This window comes from Numida meleagris, chromosome 4 (genome assembly GCF_002078875.1).
Source record: "Numida meleagris isolate 19003 breed g44 Domestic line chromosome 4, NumMel1.0, whole genome shotgun sequence".
Taxonomy (NCBI): Eukaryota; Metazoa; Chordata; class Aves; order Galliformes; family Numididae; genus Numida; species Numida meleagris.
The window spans coordinates 9,356,378-9,374,993 of NC_034412.1; the positions used below are offsets into that span (position 1 = coordinate 9,356,378).

The following is an 18,616-nucleotide window of genomic DNA, read 5'->3' on the forward strand; positions in this document are numbered from 1 at the left end:
CACACACACACACACACACACACACACACACACACACACACACACACACACACACACACACACACACACGGGCTCTCCCACCCATGGCCTCTCATGCATATTCAGCTTTTCTACCCAGACCCCTCCCTGCCGCTGTCTGCTTGCCTGCTGTCTCTTCATGCTGTGGGTGCATGCCTGGGGTATTTCTGCCCTCCCTGTGGTGCAGTTGCTTCATCCTCTCCGCATCACTCAACAACACCCACATTTCTCAGCCACAGCCTCATTTCTGGGCTCCGTCCAGGATACCTCCCTCCGATGTACAGCTGTGCCCACCTCCTATTTGCTTCTTAGCACACCGCCCATCAGCTCAGCCCCAAGGATGGCGAGTGGCACAGAGGCAGTGAGCTCATCCTAAGGAGGATAGCTGGGGGGTGAAGGATGCTGTCTCTCCCGGTGGGATGCTGGGGGTCCCAGGTTTCTGCTGTCCTTCCATGTGCCACGCTGGTCTGTCTGGGGCTGGGTTCTGTGGCAGCTGACTCTCAGCTGATGGCTGGTGCTTACACTTGGCCAGAGACAAGCAAACCTCGTGTGGACATGTTTTGCTGGCCTTTCACCACAGTCAGACTGATAAATTGCTGCCTCTGCGCCTGTCTCCCTGGAGAGAGCCTCTTACCACTCTGGCAGGTCGAGAGGTGCCAGTGAATGTGAAACCAGCCGCTGCTTCTACTGTTCCCATCCGCTGCCCGCTCCCATGCCATGGGCAAGAAGCTGGCACTTGGCAGCACACAGGGTGCTGAGCAGGGGACGTGGGCAGGGCGGCTGGGGACTGTGGAGCTGTGGGAAGGAGGAACATGGTCTTTATTTGTGATGGATCTCTTGTGGGCAGTGGTGTTTTGCAACTTGACTGGGAGGCATCTCGGCACAGGTCCTACAGCTGATGGTTTGATACCCAAGGGACCATACTTTTCATTTTCTTTTTCTATCTTTCTTACCTGTTATTTTTTCCTGTGTGCTGCTTGAACTCAGGTTGAACTGCTATTCTCAGCCTCCAGGTTGCCACACTCTCCTGCCATCAGCCCCATCTTTAATGATGTGCTAGGGCTATAAATAATTGAAGGACGGGATCTCACCTATTGCTGTTTCCTGCAATTTGCATTCCTGGCATGTTCAGGTCTGTCTCAGCCCATAGAGCTGCAGGGGCTGTGGCTCAGAACATGGGGCAGTGCCCTCTGAGCTTCCACCCTGTATGGGTGAAGCACCTCCAGACCCACAGTGCTGGTGGGATCGCAGCATTTCTTGTCTCTGTTATCTGATCTTCGACAGGATTACGATAAACTAATAGTGTAAGCAGAGACCATGAGCCCAAATCAGCCACTGCTGCAGTCAACATGGATGGGTGGTGGATGCACTGCTGGACACCAGCCCAGCAAATGCAAGACGGGGGGCTTTTGTTTGAATTTCACCCATGATGCTTAGGAACAAAAGATATCTTGCATGCTCTTCAGTTTAATTATTTGGTTTCAGGGATAAATATGTTTTTCCCAGCACTTCTGAAGAGGGAGTTTATTGAAAGCCAGAAGGCTCAGTGGTGTTACACCATTCCTGGCCTCAGCAGGCTTCTCTGCACTTGGGAGTCACTGGGGACCATTTCCAAGAGCCTACAACCTGTGCATTCCCAGTGGCTGCATGGCTGCCTGTTGAACCTGACTGAAGGCTCTGGAGATTCATCCATTAAAGCAAGCTGGTATTTTCTAGCACTGCTATACATGGGTGGGCAGGATGACACTACACTGTGTGAGGCCCAGAGCTGCATAGCTTAACTTTCCCTAAAATGTTCCTTGCAGGACTTGCTTGCATTGCTTGTTGGGAATATGTAGATTCTCCAGCAATGGCCACCACTGGATCTCATCTCCTACATTTTCTGTATTCTGTTCTGGCCATGGGAAGATTGTATGTGATGCAGAGTTGGACTGTGTGGAGCTGAGGTCGTTGATAAGGTCTGACATGGACAGAGAGCAGATGCCATGGAGAAGGAGCAGAAGTGCACAGGACAGATTTGTGACAATCCTTTGCCTTCATTCCTTAACCATTTCCTGCCTGGAATAAAAGCCTCAGGGCATGAACTCAGTAAATATTAATGTTTAATTTTATTCTCAGGAGGAAGATTACACAGAACCATCCTTACATGTCATCGGATATTCTACAGAATGTAGTATCAAAAAGAAATATATGTATATAAAAATACGTTACATTTATATGACATTGCCAAGAGTACAGTTCTTAGTGTGTCTGCAAGTTAGACCTTCCTTAGGCCTTCTGCTCCTCTACATGCTCTACAAATGGCTTTTTGGACAATAGCAAAACGGCAGGGTGACTGGTTCACTGTTGACTCATTCCTTGCATGGCAAAACCAAAGGAGGAGGAGGAGAAGTCTAAAGGAGGCTAAAGGCATGCAGAGGGGACAGCGGGCAATTGCTGCATGTTGCTTCCAGCTATAGGGGGACTTTGCTGGCAAGTAAAGGAGGTGATGTCTCTGCTGAAGGAAGCTAAGCTCACCTGTATTTGTTCCTTGGTGGGGATTATTGTCTGTGCATGTCATGGAGGGAGGTAGGGGAGATGTGAATCTTTATGGAGTGTTGGATGGATTGGGATGAGTCTGGGATGACTTGGACACCTTCAATAGGCCGGGAAGGCCATGAACAAACCATGGAAACCTTCCTGAAGGTTACTTTTGGCTGTAAACCAGCCAAAAGAATGGTCTTTAAAACAACTGAAAGGGACTTGGTTTTGCAAGAATGAATGCTTTGCCACACAAGACTACCCAGGTCCACACAGAAGAGGTTAAACACCAAAGAAAGGCAGCAGGCAGGTGAATCTATCCCATAGTAAAACCACAGAGCTCCTTGCACAAAGAAGTGTTACACAGCGTGGGGTTTCCATGGCTTTCCCATGCTGTCCATAGCCTCTGTTGCTCCAACAGTTACATCGTCTGATGGAAAGAGCTGGTCTGAGAGCTCTGGGGATGGTGGCAAGTCCCTGTGCATGGCCCAAAGATTTGGTGTTAGGGAAAAGTAGTTTCTGTCACTGGGCCTTTGTCATGGCTTGGAGGGAGGCTCTTAGAGAAGGTGGGCAATGTTCAGAGCCTGGCAGCATGAGCTAGCAATGCCGGATGAGTTCTCACCCTTTGCTCCCTTCTCCCAGCTCCCTAGCAAGCATTTCCTAAGCGTGAAAGCAAAGGGATGTGGGACCAAGTGAAAGGAATGATGTGGTCAGCTGGCAAAGTCCCGAAGTGCGGCTGAGCATCATGGCTACTGCTTGCGAAAGACCGGAGTCTGGAGCATATTAAAGAACAACAAAAAAAGAAAACTGTGTCAGCAGGCAGTGCTTAGTCACTCATCTCTCCAGCTCAGGGTCCACAAATGTCCGCCTCTCTGAGGAGCCTGTGTACTTCTCCACCCAGTCCACGTAGTTGGAGACTTTGGTGTACACACCATACACCTGTTTGCTGCCGCACTCCTCTGGACCACCCCATGAGACCAACCCTTGGGCCACCCACCTCCGGGTTCCTGGGTCCTGAATGACAAAGGCACCTCCGCTGTCTCCCAAGCAAGTGTCCTTCCCACCTTCATAGTAGCCGGCGCAGAACATGTTCTCGGTCACGCTGTAGTTCCCCGAGCGGGACTCGTAGCTGGTCTTGCACTCTGCATGCAGCACCACTGGGAGCTTAACGTATTGCAGGATGTCAGACAGTGTCCTCATGCCTGAGCTGATGATCTCACCCACGGTGATGTTGGGGTTGGAGATGCCCCACCCAGCCACCAGCCCCAATGTGTTGGGGTGAGGTCCTTCTAGCTCATGCTCAAACTGAGGCAGGCAGATGGGCATGACATAGTTCCCCATGGTCACCTTTTCCTTCAGCTTGACCAGAGCGATGTCATGGTTGTAGTTCTGGATGTCAAAATCCTCGTGGAGGATGATCCTCTCTACTGTCCGGTTGACAGCCTCCAACTTGTTCCTCACGTCATGAAGGGCCAGGTAGACAGTGACATGCTCCTTGGAAACGGGAATGACAGTCTTGTCCCGCCTCTGGGAGCGGAGCACGTGAGCAGCTGTCAGCACCCAGGAGTCTGAGAGCAGGGCCCCGCTGCCAAACCACTTGTCGTTGGGCACTCGGGACATGTCCTCCACCACTATCAGGGCCTGCCAGGGAAAGAAGCCAGGCTCTGCATTTCGCCCACCGATGATGCGCTTGATGATCCCGGGCAGAGCACGAGCTGGCCGGCCACACACTGGGGACAGAATGGACAGGACTGTTATTCCAAGCACTTCTCTAGGGAACAAATCTAGGGACTTCCCAGTAGCTTATGCCACATGGCTGGTTATTTTCATAACCAAATGCTTTCTTGTGTCTTTTCTTTCCATAGTGGGGAGCTCTCCTCTCTTTTGGTCCTAAGGGCAGCTGCAGCTCCTTTTGTGCTTTCTTTGCCCAGTGGGACCATTTCTGGTGGCCACAGTTTGGGAAAGAGAATGAGACAGACTATCGCTCTTCCACGAGGATGTTGGCTTGACCTTGTTCAACCTTATGAAGCTAGTCATAGACAAAGAGTTCAAACTGAAGCCTGCATGAGTTGTCCAGTTTCTTCTGCAAAGCAGGAGCTGCCCCTAAGCCTGATGGCTCAGGAATGAGGCTCTGCAGGTGTCCATCCTGTGTTCAGCCATGGGCAGTCAAGGCCCAGTTCATCCCAACAAGTTTGCTTTAAAAAAGTGGCCTCCCCTTTCCTAACCTTGCTATAGGCATGAGAACACAAAGTGGATGCTCGTGGCCGTGAGGCCATGGACTGACTAGGCACACTTCTTTCTACCAGTCCTGGTGCATCTCTGTCCCAGAGAGTCTCCACTGAGCTCAAGCTCTTGGTGCCTGTTGGGGCAGGGCTGCAATACACGTAGCTCCTCATGAAAAAGGTAGGCTTGTGCCAAGGGGTGGTATGTTGTGCACTATAGGGGCTGGAGGACTTAACCTGCAATTAGCAGGCTCACCTGGAGGAAAGCATGGCCCGTTGTCTGCGGAGAATGAACACAGACCATCAGAACTGTCTATAGCACACCATGGGACATGAGGCCTTTACCCAGTCAGCTATCCCAAAGCTGTACCAGAACTCTTGACGCTGAAGTTAGGCATGGATCCATCAAAACATGTGAGCCAGGATGGGACTTCAAACACTCTAAGTAGGGTCAGGTCTTAGTCTCGGTTTATGCTTGTGTGATTTTTGCTCCAAATGCAGACCATGGTGCTACCAGACTCCTTACAGAAGGGGAAGTGGCAGAATCCTTCTACTATGTCAAAGACCTGGTGGATGCTATGATTTTTTTGGCAGGTGTGGGTTGCAGAGAAACAGGGCTGTAACTAAAAGGGATGTTGTACAGTTTTGCTGGTAGGTGGGAGGAAGAGCTGGATGGTGGGCCGGCCACGACTCTGCCCTATGCTCCTCTGCAGGGAGAGGAGGATGCTGAGCCTCAAAGAAAGAGGGTCAGACCCCAGGGTGATGGGCTTAGGGCCAAGAGCCGGGGCAGGAACACCAGGAGCTGCTACTGTGGATTTGCTGTGGCTGCTGCTGGGAAAACTGCAGCTGGAGGGAGTATGGGGAGTGTCTGCCTGTGCTTCACTCTCCTGCCTTCCCCAGTGCTGCAGGGAATGGAAAACGTGCTCCTGCCTCCCCGCCCAGCCCAGCTGTTCTGCTGCACCCAAGCTGACAGCCGTCCTGGGGAGATGATTTTAGAGGAAGCGCATCCAGCCAAATATTTATTCTATTAAATTACATATCAAAAACGCTGACCAGGCTGCAAATGCTCCCACTAATGGCAGAGGCAGGCATGCTGTGGCCTGGACGAGGAGCTTCTATTGATGGGGAGGTAGCATGAGACATGAGGGAAGATCTGAGGAGCAGCTGGCCAGCTGCTGCCTGCACTTCCCCATCTCAGGAGAGCGTCATTGTCTCTCTGGGATTTTCCATTTTCCTGAAGCCTCTCTGACTTCTGTCACTAATCAGGAGGTCTGGAAATGGCCCACAAAAGCAGCTATGGCCCCAAAAGCTGTCCCCGTATGCTCCCAGCACAAATCATTTCAGGCTGAAACATCAAGGAGGGATGCAGGGAGCAGCCACTGAAACAAGAGCGGCCATAGCTCCACTCTCTGGAGGGTGGACACCCTATGAGACCTGCCATGGGGCTGAGCCCCACCTCCATGTCCTGCCCTGCACCGCAGAGCCATCCCTGAGCATCCGACCGCAGCCTGCACCCAGGGCAGCTGCCAGCCCAGCCTGCAGCCAGCTGCGGCCAGCCCTCGTCCCAGCGACTTTTGTTTAATGCTGAGCGGGCGCCCAGCCTGGAAACTTGTTGGCTGCAAACATTTCTGCCACTGCTCAAAGGCTCGTGGCTTTCAGCCCTGCGGAACGGCTGGGTTTTTCTACAAGAGATGTGCTAATTGCTCCTGCATGGGAACACACTGCCTACGGGAGCCAATGGCACCAGGCAGGTGATGGTCTGCCCTTGGCTGGAGCTGTCTCTGGTGATGCTGGGGGCTAAATGCACCCCAGGTTGCTGAGAGTGCTGCTTCCCTGAGCCCTGACACTATCACTCTCCTTGCCAGAAGTTGCAATGGTCAGATAAGTACAGTCCATGACATTTGCCACCGGGGAACTGGGTCCCTTCCCATGACCAGGGGCTGAAGTCAGGCAGGTGGCCCCCTCCCACACATCTTCATACCCCTCACCATGGGCCCCCCATCCCCTGGTACCTGGTCGGCAGGATGGCAGTGCAGTGCCCAGCTCCTCGCTCCTCCACAGCCCCGATGCATCACACGTGTAGGTGGCTGGAAGAGAGCAGGGCTAAGCTGGGCTGTGCTCCAGCATGGAGGGCTTTTTGCAGCATGATGCAGCCCTACCATCAAGATACTCTGAACCCAATTCACTTTCAAGCCTTCTGTGTTCCATTCCTCACTGGCAGCTCTGTCCCCATACCACCACCCCTGTGTCATTACCCTGAGTCTATAGGGCTGTGCCTTGTCTGGCAGCTGCTGCCCTGTTAGCTCTGCCGGTGCCCATTACGTTAATGCGTGCCGGATACGGGGACCAGATGCATGGAGCTATGAGCAGGGAGGCAGGAATGTGTGGAACTCCTTTGACTTTCCATGCCGAAGGAGGAGGAGAAGGAAGGAGGGCTGGGACGTATGTGCAACCCTGCTACTGCCCAGGGCTGGGTCTGAAGTGTGCAGAGAGCTGTGGTGCTGTGCAAAGCACCTCGTGATGTCTCTGTCTGTGTACCAAGGGGATAAGCTGGAAACTCATTCTGCCATAATCCCACTGTTCTTTACCCTGTGCCCACCCATTCCACTCCCCCCGCTCACCAGTGCTGTTGGGGGCCATGTGGTAGTAGGGGTGCTGGCAGTGGTACTGGATGGCTGCGCGGTAGGTGGTGAGGTTGTTCCTGGAGAGAAAGGTGACAAAGCCGTGCTCCAGCTCCGGTGGCTCTTGGCAGTCAGCAACTGAAAGCCAACACAGAATTGGGGTTCAGCCCTGCACCCATTCATGGACTTTGGCATGGGTGGTGATCCGATAGGGTAGAGAGGTGTTCCATATTGCCCCCTACCCCATTCTCTCCTCAACGTGAGGAGCATAGCTCAGGTGGCTTCTCGGCTTGGCTCCCATCCCTCCTGGGATGTTCTGAGTGCCTTCAGAGTGGAAGGAACCTGCACAGGCAGGTGAGAGCTGTTTGGGGGGATGCTCTCGGAGTTTATCTCTGCATCCCTTATGAATGGGTAGGAAGAAGCAGGCAGCGGTTCACCAAGAACCTCCTCTGAGCACCAGGCTTTCTTGGTAGCACAGCCCTGTCCCTCCTGCTCTGGCCCTGCTCAGCAAGCAGTGCTGATGGGCACTGATGGCTCCAGCTGAGCATCCACGGGTCCTGGCTCTTCTCCAATGACAGAAGGAGGACACAGGGAGCATGGCTTGGCTGTGTCAGCAGAAGTAGGGAAAACCCAACCTCATCATGCCTTGCCCAGGAGGTCCTTGTGACACCCACCCAGGTCTCATCCTGCCTGGGATGTGCAGGTCTGTGGAGCACTGCTAGGCTGGGAGGCTGAGCAGGCAATGGGTGACTTTGTAGGAAGCAGATCCAGTATGTCAGGGGCACGTGAGCTGTGTGTGGTTGTGTGCCTGAGGATAGGAAGGGATCTACCAGGCCTGGCTCCTGCTGGCATGATCCAGGCTCATGGGGACATGCACTGATGCTCAGGGTGTCACCTGCTTGGGTGAGAATTGCCTGGTTCATGGCACAATGCTGTGGTTCACTGTTTGGCAGGGTGCCCTCCACTCCCACTGCTTCCCTCTGTGCCCAGAAGCACAGCTTTGTGCTGTGGTGCCAGCAACTGTTGGACCTTTGTAAGGTGCTGGGGGGTGCTGGGGCTTGCAGCAAGAGGGAAATAGATGTTGGAGGGACCAGTTTGGCTGGCATGTCTGCTCTGGGGCTATCTGTGGCTGCAGGTCTGTGTCCCCTGACCCACACAACCCATTCCCTCCCTGTGTATCTCATGTGTCTGAGGCAGTTATGATGCCTGGAGGATGGGCTCTTGTACAGCAGCACTGCCCAACAGTGTCCTGCATCCTACCCAAAGGGACAGGGGAGGGAGTTAATACCTTGAATGTTCCTAGATTTCCATCTTAGGAGAGGGGGCATTGAGCACAATCCCCCTCTCCCAGCCTCAAGGCCCCCTCCCAGCACCCCCAATGCCTCTGGGAGTCCTGGGTGCTCTTGGGGACACAGATGGGGCCAGACACCAGAAGCATCCCCTGCACCAGTGCCAGGGCTTGGTGCCCGCATGCAGCTTCCCAGGGCTGCTGGTGCCAACCCATCCTTTCTTGCCTGAGGGAGAGCTGAAAGGATGCTCGGAGAGAGGAGAGGAAGGAGTGTTTCTTATTTGTGAAACTGTGCCAGGGAGGAAGGGAAGTGGGAGGTTAAATCCAAACAAACCAACCATGTGCTGGGCCAACGCTTCTCACACAACCACCAGCATGGAGGGGAGCAAAGCAGGGCTGAGGCATCCGAGGGACTGGAGGACGAGCTGGGAGCCTGGGGCTGCTCAGGGACCTTCCCGAGAGGGTGGTCGATAGGGGACTTGGCTCCAAATTTCCCTTCTGGAGATGAAGTTAAGGAAGTGTAGTGTACAGGGGGGGTTAGGAGTGCCATGCTGGTTAGACAAGCCACGGAGATGGAGCTGGCAGCACGGAGCAGAGCGGGGCGCGGAGGCAGGCTGCCCGTCCTGGTGGCATGGCCAGCACCAGCCTCACACGGCCACTTGCTCCGAGCCGGCTCTTCTGTCTGTCTGGTTGTCGGCTCTGTCTGCAGCTGCACCGAAAGCAGAGGGGAAGGAGGAGAGCAGACAGAGAAAGCTCCATTAGTAGCTGAGCAGACAGAGGCATGCAGGAAACCCAGCCCACAAAACACCAGAAATCTGTAATGAGTGCCCCCAATAGGGACTGCAATGGGGATCTAATGGGAACCCACTTGGCTTCTTTGGAGCGACCTGGGGGCAGTGACTGGGAGAAGCTGTCACAGAGCCGGGCTGGGCTGCGGAGCTGGATGGGATCCACCTTGGCTGGGAAGGTTGCTATTTTCTGCATTGCCTTCTAAATTATTTTGTGCCTCTCCCAGACATTCGGGGGAGGTGGGAGGCACAGCAGTCTGAAGGTCTGGATTGTCCATTTAGGGGCTTCTTGGCTTTCCAGGAAAGCTGCAGAGATTTAGTGCAGTGATTTATCTCACACAAGAAGGGACCAGTTCCAGCCTGACAATGCAGGTAATCATTTCAATTTTCTCCAAAAGTGATGCTTTTCTGGTTAAAGTATATACTTTTTTTTTTTTGCACTATTTTTTTTTCTTCTAGACAATGCCAGTTTTTATCTGATCTCTGTCCAAACTGGATAAAGTCAATGGGAAACTGGTCATGAGAGGGTCCCTGGTGGGAGAAAGACATCTCTGACCCCATGCTCTGTAAGAAGCCCTTTCAGATATGAATCTATTCAGCAGGTCTTACAGCCTCCTATTTTCCATTTCAAACAAGCGAAGATGAATTAAAACTCCAGAAATGTACTCCTAAGGTAGGATCCATGATATCATTAAAATAAAAAGGGATCTGTCTAGAAGGGGAGGACTTGGATCCCACATTCCTTGAGAGTTCTGGAAGGCGGTGGGACCTTCCCTGGATGTGTTTGTTGCTTTTCTCCCTCCCAGAGCCAACCCTATAGCAGATGAAGTGCCTCACGGGGGGCTGAGGGGGAGCAGCGTGTTGGGGAAAGGAAAGAAATGTTATCAGGTGCATGAGCAGCACAGCTCCCTGCCCTGAGCTGAGAGAAGAGCTGGGTTAGATGGAAGAAGAGAAGATGCAAATCATCACCCGTCCTTTCAGGTGGACCTCTCTTAATGCCCAGGGTCTTTGAAGTCCCCATTTGGAAATAAATTTGGGCCAGGACCCAGATTATCTCAGACTGTCTCAGTTTGATCAATCCCACCTCATGCAGAGACCCACCATTTCCCTTCTTCCCTCCCTCCAGCAGCAGCCATTCATGAAGAGGCATCCGAAGCAAGTCTGATGCGATCCATGCCCAAATTTTGCAGTTAAACAGGTGTTGAGGAAGCTTGCAGGCGTATGCTGGACATGAAGGAGCTGTCCCATCTCACCCAGCCCTACCTCACAGGATTCAGCCCCAAATTTGCCATCCTGCAAACTGCAGCAGAACCATCTCAGTGCTCTGCTCGCTCAGCTCCCAAGAGCCAGGCTTGCTCTTTCTTTGACAGGGAGACAGCGAAGTCAACTTATGAGTAATCTAAGGGAAAGCACAAACCTCCTGCTTGTGGCATTTGGACCAAGCCCCACTGTGTTAGCCAAAAGAGCTTTGCAGTTACGTAGCCTCTCTGGCTGGGACTGAATAAGGAGCTCCTCTCTGGCAGGGCAGCTCCATTCAGCATGAAATTTCGGCAAGAAAATGCACGTGGATGGGGTGTGTGTGGGGGAGTCTCCTTACTTTTGCAGATGGGGATCTTGTTGCTCCATGTCCCATCCTTCAGACACTCGATCTGGAAGGAGTCGCTTTCCAGGTTATCCTGTGCAGAAGAGGACAGCAAAAAAAAAAAAAAAAAAAAAAAAAAAAAAATCCCACGAAACAACGTAACGTATGAGACAAGGAAATGCCTCTCTCTATAAAAAGCCAAATTCTTGGTGATTTAGTCAAGATATATCCAGACCCTCCTGGAAGAGGACTTTTCTAGCTAAAAACAGCTAGAGGAGGCCAGGCTCCTTTCCCACCCACCTCCACACCATCACCCCATACCTTCAGCACTTTGTAGCCAGTGTTGCAGCTGATGACGACCTGGTCTTTGAAGGTGTACTTGGCTTGGGAAGGCTCGATTTTCCCATTGATTGGGGGTTGCACCAGTGGGCAAGGGTTTCCTTTGAATAAAGAGCAAAGGAAGCAGAAGGACAGTTAGCTGAGTAAGAGGAGCAAATGGAGAGTCTCAGCTCTGCCATCCAGCCCCCTTGGCTGTGTCTGACCATCCTGCCCTGCTTTGCAATGTGGTCTCATTTTCAGGGACCATCTGGGTAGGAAAAAATGTACTCTTTGAAGGGAGGGTTTCTTGTTACTTCGTTTTTCTGTTCTTGTGATTTTCCTTTCCAGGAACAGGATAATGGGCGACAAGCTCATGGCTTCTGCAAGTTTCCCATTGCCCAAGCCCAGCAAATGGGAGAAAGTGGTGGGAGTTACCAATTGCTGTGTATGACAACTTCCAGCCCCTGTTCTCCCCAGAGTTGTCACTGTGAAAGAGGATCTGCACGCTGTTGGTTTGGGTTTCAATGCGTCCCGGGGACTTCTCTCCACAGAAAGGGCCAAACTCCCTCTGGCCAGCTTTGATCTGCCAAGACAAAGAAGGGTGGGTGGCATGAGGGACATTCATCCCATCAGACCATCAGACTTTGATCCCATCTCCATTGGGTTCCACTGAACATGGAACTCTTACTGGCTTCATCAGTCCCATTTAGACAGGGACTCAGCACTGACCCAGGGTAAGACAGCAGGGCAGGGGGAGTGCGCAGAGCCCAGCTCACCTTGATGTAGTCATAGGGACAGGTCACCTCGGGGTGGTCTTCCACGTCAAAGCTATCCTCAAAGCTGAGGGTGATGAAGAAGCCATCCTCTAGCTCAATGCGGTACAAGCAGTCTGAGCTCTTGGGGTAGGGACTGGGGAAGTCAGCACTGGTGACCACTCCGCTCCTCTGGGTGTAGAGGTTGTCACTGCACTCCACTGCAACACAGCCGCAGTTCTGTCAGCACCCCATCAGCCACCCCAGGCCTGGCCATGCTAAAGATGATGGGCACTCAGCCCTTCAACTGCCCTTCATCCTACCCAACACTGCTTGCATCTGGCTTCCTGCCTGCTCAGCCCGTTAGCAGCATGGAGCAGGGTTTGTGGTCTTAAATACGGATCATAAAATAGTAGAATCATACAATCATTAAGGTCATGACCACTAAGGCCCCAACCCATCCCCACCATGCCCACAAACCGTGTCTCTCAGTGCCACATCTCCACAGTTCTTGAACACCTCCAAGGACAGTGACTCCCCCACTTCCCTGGGCAGCCTGTGCCAGTGCACCACCACTATTTCTAAGAAGAAATTTTTCCTAATATCCAACCTGAACCTCCCCTGGTCCCTATGCCCACGCTGTGCCAGGGCAGTACCTTTGCAAGTCCTGTTGTCAGAGTGCAGGATGTAGCCAAAGCGGCAGGAGCAGTAGTACCCGCCGATGTAGTTGTGGCAGTAGTGGTCACACGCCAACTCTTCATCACTTTTCTCCAGGCACTCATCCACATCTGGGTAGGGTGGTGGGGAGACAGCAAAGAAAGGAGGTCACCTTGCATCCCCCACATACCAACTATGTCCTGACAGTTAAACATCCCTTACCCACGGCCGTGTAATGCGCATCAAATCCAGTGAAGCGCTCCTCATTGGAGAAGTCGGACCTGAAGGTGAGGCCCATATAGGGGCCTGGGGACAGGATGACTTGCTGCCCGGGAGCCTGCTCTGTGTCTGTCGTCTCCCTGCCACAGAAGGTTGCCAGCTCCTGGTCCTCCGCTTCGATCTGGGGGCAGAAGGGCTGGGTTAGCATGGCTCGCATGAAAGGCACAGGGAATAACATGTCCCTCTGGTGCTGACTATCTCTTCATGTTCTCTGTGGGTATCTTCAAGACTGTAGAGCCTGCAGTGTGTGAGGTCAGGCTGCACAAGCTCTCAGCAATGATTGCAGTAAAGCAGTTAAAGGGTTTCTGTGAAAGGAGTGGAGGTCTCCCACCTGTTCTGCCCTCTGAAACAGATGCAGCAACCTGGATGCAGAAGATGTGGGGTGGAGGGTGTCTGGGAGAGGATGAGGATGTGGGCAGGCACCGGGGAAAGGAGGGTGTGAAAATCACCTTCTTCTCCTTCCCAAGAACCGACCTGCATGGCAGAACCTGTGTGAAGGCTGGGAGGTACTGGGAGCCCTGAGGAGCCCCCAGCCCCCAGCCCAGTGATGTCCCCACCAATCCGAGTGCATGCACTGTGGTCCAGGTGGCTGCAAGAGGGGACCAAGAGGGCAGTGTGCCTGCCTTCATCACAACATGCTCACTCTGCGCATCCCTTTGTAGCTGTACCCATGCCTTGAAGCACTGCAATCCTTATGAAAAACCCCCCTGTTTTCTCCGGGAGCCCCATCCCATCCTTTTCCCTAACCATTTCCCCAGGACTGTTTCAGTCCTGACTCCATCTCCTCCTCCTGCAGACACACTCCTACTCCCTGTCCCTATTCCCAGCGCCCCAAGAGACCTGAGTATGAATAACCCTTCTCCAGAGGAATGCAGGCTCCTCCGCACCATGCCAGCCCACTGTGCTCGTGCCAAGCACACGCTATTGAGGCTGTGATGATGCATGCAGCTCAGGGACCCATTGGCACGCTGTGATGTCAGCCCCCGGTCACATGGCCCTGGAGAGGTGGGATCCACCTGCGTCTGTCTCAGACCCTCAGAATGTACCAGTATGGGGCAAAAAAGGGAAATTTCCCAGGGAGGAAAGTCGCTCACACCAGGGAAAGACAACATGGAAATGGCAGCTCAGCATGCCTTGACATTGCCTCCAGATATTTTCCATCCTCTCATATGAGCCAGAGCTGGCCAGAAAAGAGAGAGACTTTCCGATGATAAATTTTGAGAATTTGGAGAAAAAGCATGTGTCCCGCGTTGGGACAAAAACCCAATTGAATTTTTTTTTGTGTGTGTGTGTGTGTGTGTGAAATAGTTTAAAAAAAAAAAAAAAAAAAGGAAAACAAGTAATTTGGGGTCCATCTGGTTTCAATCGCTTTGAAATATACTGTGGTGCTTCAGAATCCCAAATAAAGGGTGTTTTGAAACGAAACATCACCGTGGACTGAAGAATGGGAGTGCTGTCTCCAATAGCAAGCAAACTCTGCTCTGTGGATGCTGCGAGAAGTGGTCTTGTCCCCAAAGCCTATTGCAATGTTGTATTGCAGAGCTGCTTTTCCTGGAGGAGAGCTGCCAGGGGTGGCTGCTTCCAGCCAGCTCCTCCTCACCTCTGCGGGGACATGCAGGGAAACGTCCCCTGTGTCCATGTCCCCACCCGTGGACTCTCCCAGTGCGGGGCCTCGCTGGAGGTATCCGCATCCCCTTATCAGTGACGGGTCCCATGCCCCGGGACACAGCGAGCAGGGGCGGCCCTCCGGCGGTAAACTAAACAGAGGGGTCATCCCCCCTGGTTAATAGTTGCTGCTTCTGCTGAGGACTGTATACTTTTTCGTAGATCATTTACATCCCGCGAGCAGCCTGGTAATTAAATCCCGGTTGTTTGTTTGGAGTTTCTCCCTCTCGGGTCACGATGTCGACGTTTTCACTAGAGAAGATGTGTCCCCGAGGGAAATATCAATTGCCGAGGAGAAATTCCCTATAAAAATATGCTGAAAGAAGCCTACTTTGAAAAATAAAATACGGTGACACTTAAATTTCCCCGCGGCACTGCCTCCCGCCAGCTTTGCTGTCTCTGCTCCCCTTGATATGGTGCCTGTCCCCATGAATGGAGGAGTCCCCTCCCCGTCTGTGGCTCTGTCCGTATGGGTTCTGGATGGAGCTGGCACTGGGACACTGACCCAACACATGCAGTAATCCTGGCTGTGTCCCATGCAGTATGGACTGGGGCACCAGGCGTTGGCCAATGAAGAGTAACGATGGCCCAGAGCTGCCTCCTGCAGTGGTTGGGTGAACAAAGCGTTCCCGGCACTGCGGGGAATGTGGTTCAGTGTCTGCCACTGGAAAAGAGCACAGAGCCGGCAATACGGAAACACGGCCGCCAGCCCCCGGCCCTCCAGGAATGTGCTAATTGGAGCAATGAGGGCAAAGCGTTCTGCTGGTAATATATAGCCGTGGCTCATTAGGGCGAGGAATTGCAGTGCTGGGCTGAAGACACTGGGAACATGGCACAGGGAGGAGGTGCTCGGAGGCAGGGAAGGGCATGGAAGGGTCCCTGCAGAGCCGCCTTGCAGCTGGAGCCCATGAAAGGAGGCAACACCCAGGTTTTATGCAGAACGACCGATGCTGCGCTGCGGTGCCCGTGATGGGGCATGCAGAAATGCTCAGGTGCACTCAGGAGCAGCGTGCAGGGAGCAGGGTGACTGCTGCTACTCGCTCTTCTCCTTATGGATGTGCCACCCTTTGCCATCCCTGCTTGCACCAACAAGCCCCCTCCCCTGCGAGCATTTCTCTAGGAGCCACGTTCTTTTTATATATATACACATACCCACACGCACATGTATGTGTGTATGTATATAAATCAACAGCTATTGTTTTAATTAGCCATTGTTTCGGGGCTCTGGAAACTGTTCCCTTCTGAAGACCACCCTGGAGGCAGGGAGCTGTGCACGCCTGCAGCTTGGCGCACCCTGGGATGACTTTCTGCACCGCCGAGAGCTGGGGCATTTGGGAGCTGAGGAGCTGATGGGGACAAAGACCAGTGCATGGCACCTGGACTGGGTCCCTGCCTTGTGCTGGGGCAGTTCAGCCCCTGTGTTTGATGGTGGAGATCCCGATGTACAGCCCATTAAAGTCATCTACTGGCACAGGCTGCCCAGGGAGGTGGCGGGGTCACTGTCCCCGGAGGTGTTCAGGAACCGTGGAGATGTGGGACTGAGGGACGTGGTTATGGGTGTGGTGGGATGGGTTGGGGCTGGACTAGATGATCTTAGAGATCTTTCACAACCTTAACGATTCTGTGGTTCTATGAGCCTCTCTGCTGGGGCTGGCGGAGTATTTCAGAGACGCATCTATTTGTGTTGGGTCTGTAATTGTATTCAATAGGCACACAATGCTGGCCTCTGACAAAGGGAAGGCTGCTGCTGTTTTTGCATCTCGCACTGATGCAGGGATGGGACGTGCAGCCCCAAGGACGAAAAGGGCCTTGGAGTCGTTTGCTGCTCTCCTTTTGTTTTCTACGCTGATACTTTAGCAGCATAAAAATTGCACCTCTATGCACTGGAGCAGCTCACCTGTAATCCATCCAGACGGACGTTTCTGAGTGCTTTCTGCACTTTTCATCTGTAATTCTCCGTGAGCTGAGCTACAGCCCAGAGCAAATTTATACAGCTGAGATCTAAATCCCCGTGAAAAACACCGCCTTCTTATGGAAATCCAGCGGCAGGGAAAGCTGTGATGCCAAGTTGGCACCACGGCCAAATAACAGGGAGCCTTTTGAAAAAGGAAAAATGAGGAGGGGGTGAAAGGTGGGAGGAGGAGTAAAGCTTAGAATGGGGAAAGTTTCCAAGAAATCCGCTCCTTGAGCTTATTGGGTTTTTAGAGCAATATATCTCTATATATGTCCCTAGCCCTTGTGCTTGGAGAAGATCCAAGAGAAGCAGAAAGAACTAATCAAACCTCAATGAGAGCTGTTAGTAGCAGAATGAGTGCCAGCACAAAGGGGAAATTAAAGCAGCAAACACATCTAAGAGGAAAAAAAATGCAAATGTTTGCTTTGTCTTAAGGCAAGAATAAAATAATAATTTCAAGTAGCTGGCACCTAGCACTGAGTGCTTCCAGACCTGGGTGCAAACTCCACCTGCCTCTGTGCAGAGGGGCAGGGTGAGGCGTGTGCTGGGCAACCAGTAAGGCATGATCAGCCCTCAAATGCAGCAAGCACCTGCTTGCTACAGCTGGCCTGCCAGAAAGCACCACACCTGGCCAAACTCAAAGGCAACAAGAACCCACCTTTGTCTTGGATGTGCAGAGCCCACTTAGGAGAGGTACCCACTTCTTGTAGCAGGGATGCTCTACAGACCCTCGCTTGCAGCCCTATGTTCAGATCTAATCTTTATTTTTTATTCCCTTGGGTGTTCGAAGAGCCTGCAAGCTGTGACTGAGGTCCAGGTTGGCTGCAAGAAGCATCTGCAGCCATGGCATGGTCAAGGGTGCCCAATGTGGGCACGTGCCCGACATGAGAGGAGCACAGGCTGGGGGTTTTGCCATTCCATCAGCACATCATAGGTGTGAGAATCCCACCAGGTTCAATGAGAATTGAGTCCCTGAATACTTTTAGAAATCTGGTACTTTGTGGCTGAGCTCTGACTCTGGTGTCCCACCCACTGGTTAGCCCAATGGATGTTGTCAGCTTATCCTGCTCAATTCCTCTGCCTAATATATGGAGAAAAATACCTTGTTCCCACCTTTCCAAGAACTACCCAGTCCCAGTTGGCCACAAACATCTCCCATCTGCTCCTCCATGAGTCCACTGATACCACAGCTCACCTTCACGTAATCATATTCACAGAGGTAGGATGACTCCAAGTCAAAATGCATGAAGTAGAGCTTGATTTTAAATCCCTCAGGCACGGAGATGTTCCACGTCACTTCTGAGTCACTGGGATAGGAATCGGGGAAGTTTGGAGAGCGGATCTCCCCAAACATGTCAGTCAGCTCAACGGCATCCACCACTCCGAGCAGCCAGACACACAAGGACCAGGCCAGGGGGTACCTGAAAACCACATGAAAAAACCCAGTGAAACCTTGGCCATGCCAGAACTCACCAGGGGCTCAGTCTGGTCTTCCACATGGGCTGTGTAAGGCTCCACAGGAAGGGAGCAGGAAAGTCCCTTTGCAAAGTGGGTGATGGAGGTGCTGCATGAGATCCCAAGGCACCACCGCAGCTGTAGGTATTACCAGGAGCTCCATGCTTTTCCCTCTGGCAGCTGCAGCCACCAGCTCCACATCTCCGAACTAACAGCGTGCCAATGGGGAAATCCTCATTTAGTAGAAGAACAAACATTAGGGTCCTTAATAAAATAATGATGCTTTTTGAATCAGTTTAATGAAAGCATCATGGCAATAACTACTAAGTACTGTTATTACCGCTTAGCCTCACCCTGCCAAATTGGGATCATTGACTCTCAACAAACAACACACTTATTTGCAGCTGAGCAAGTATGGACCACAGCCCCAGCAGCGTAACACAGTATGCTGTTCCTCAATATTTTCTCCTTCTCTTCTCTTCTCTTCTCTTCTCTTC

At 52.5% G+C, this 18,616-nt stretch overlaps 1 protein-coding gene across 2 annotated transcripts in view; it reads right to left on the bottom strand.

The window, feature by feature from the left end:
• MASP1 (mannan binding lectin serine peptidase 1) overlaps positions 1,766 to 18,616 on the bottom strand; it is an 18,385-nt gene continuing 1,534 nt past the window's right edge. The window contains exons 2-11 of one of the 2 annotated variants that reach the window (XM_021396979.1): positions 17,860 to 18,085; positions 12,989 to 13,166; positions 12,766 to 12,897; positions 12,134 to 12,330; positions 11,793 to 11,940; positions 11,361 to 11,479; positions 11,055 to 11,133; positions 7,382 to 7,519; positions 6,773 to 6,847; positions 1,766 to 4,268 (exon numbers count right to left, since the gene is read on the bottom strand). In XM_021396979.1, the coding sequence (XP_021252654.1) occupies positions 3,373 to 4,268; positions 6,773 to 6,847; positions 7,382 to 7,519; positions 11,055 to 11,133; positions 11,361 to 11,479; positions 11,793 to 11,940; positions 12,134 to 12,330; positions 12,766 to 12,897; positions 12,989 to 13,166; positions 17,860 to 18,085 (2,188 nt within the window). In that variant the 3' untranslated portion in view covers positions 1,766 to 3,372. Of the gene's footprint in view, positions 4,269 to 6,772; positions 6,848 to 7,381; positions 7,520 to 8,934; positions 9,379 to 11,054; positions 11,134 to 11,360; positions 11,480 to 11,792; positions 11,941 to 12,133; positions 12,331 to 12,765; positions 12,898 to 12,988; positions 13,167 to 17,859; positions 18,086 to 18,616 lie in introns of those variants that run through there. The other variant, XM_021396980.1, reaches the window with a different exon arrangement.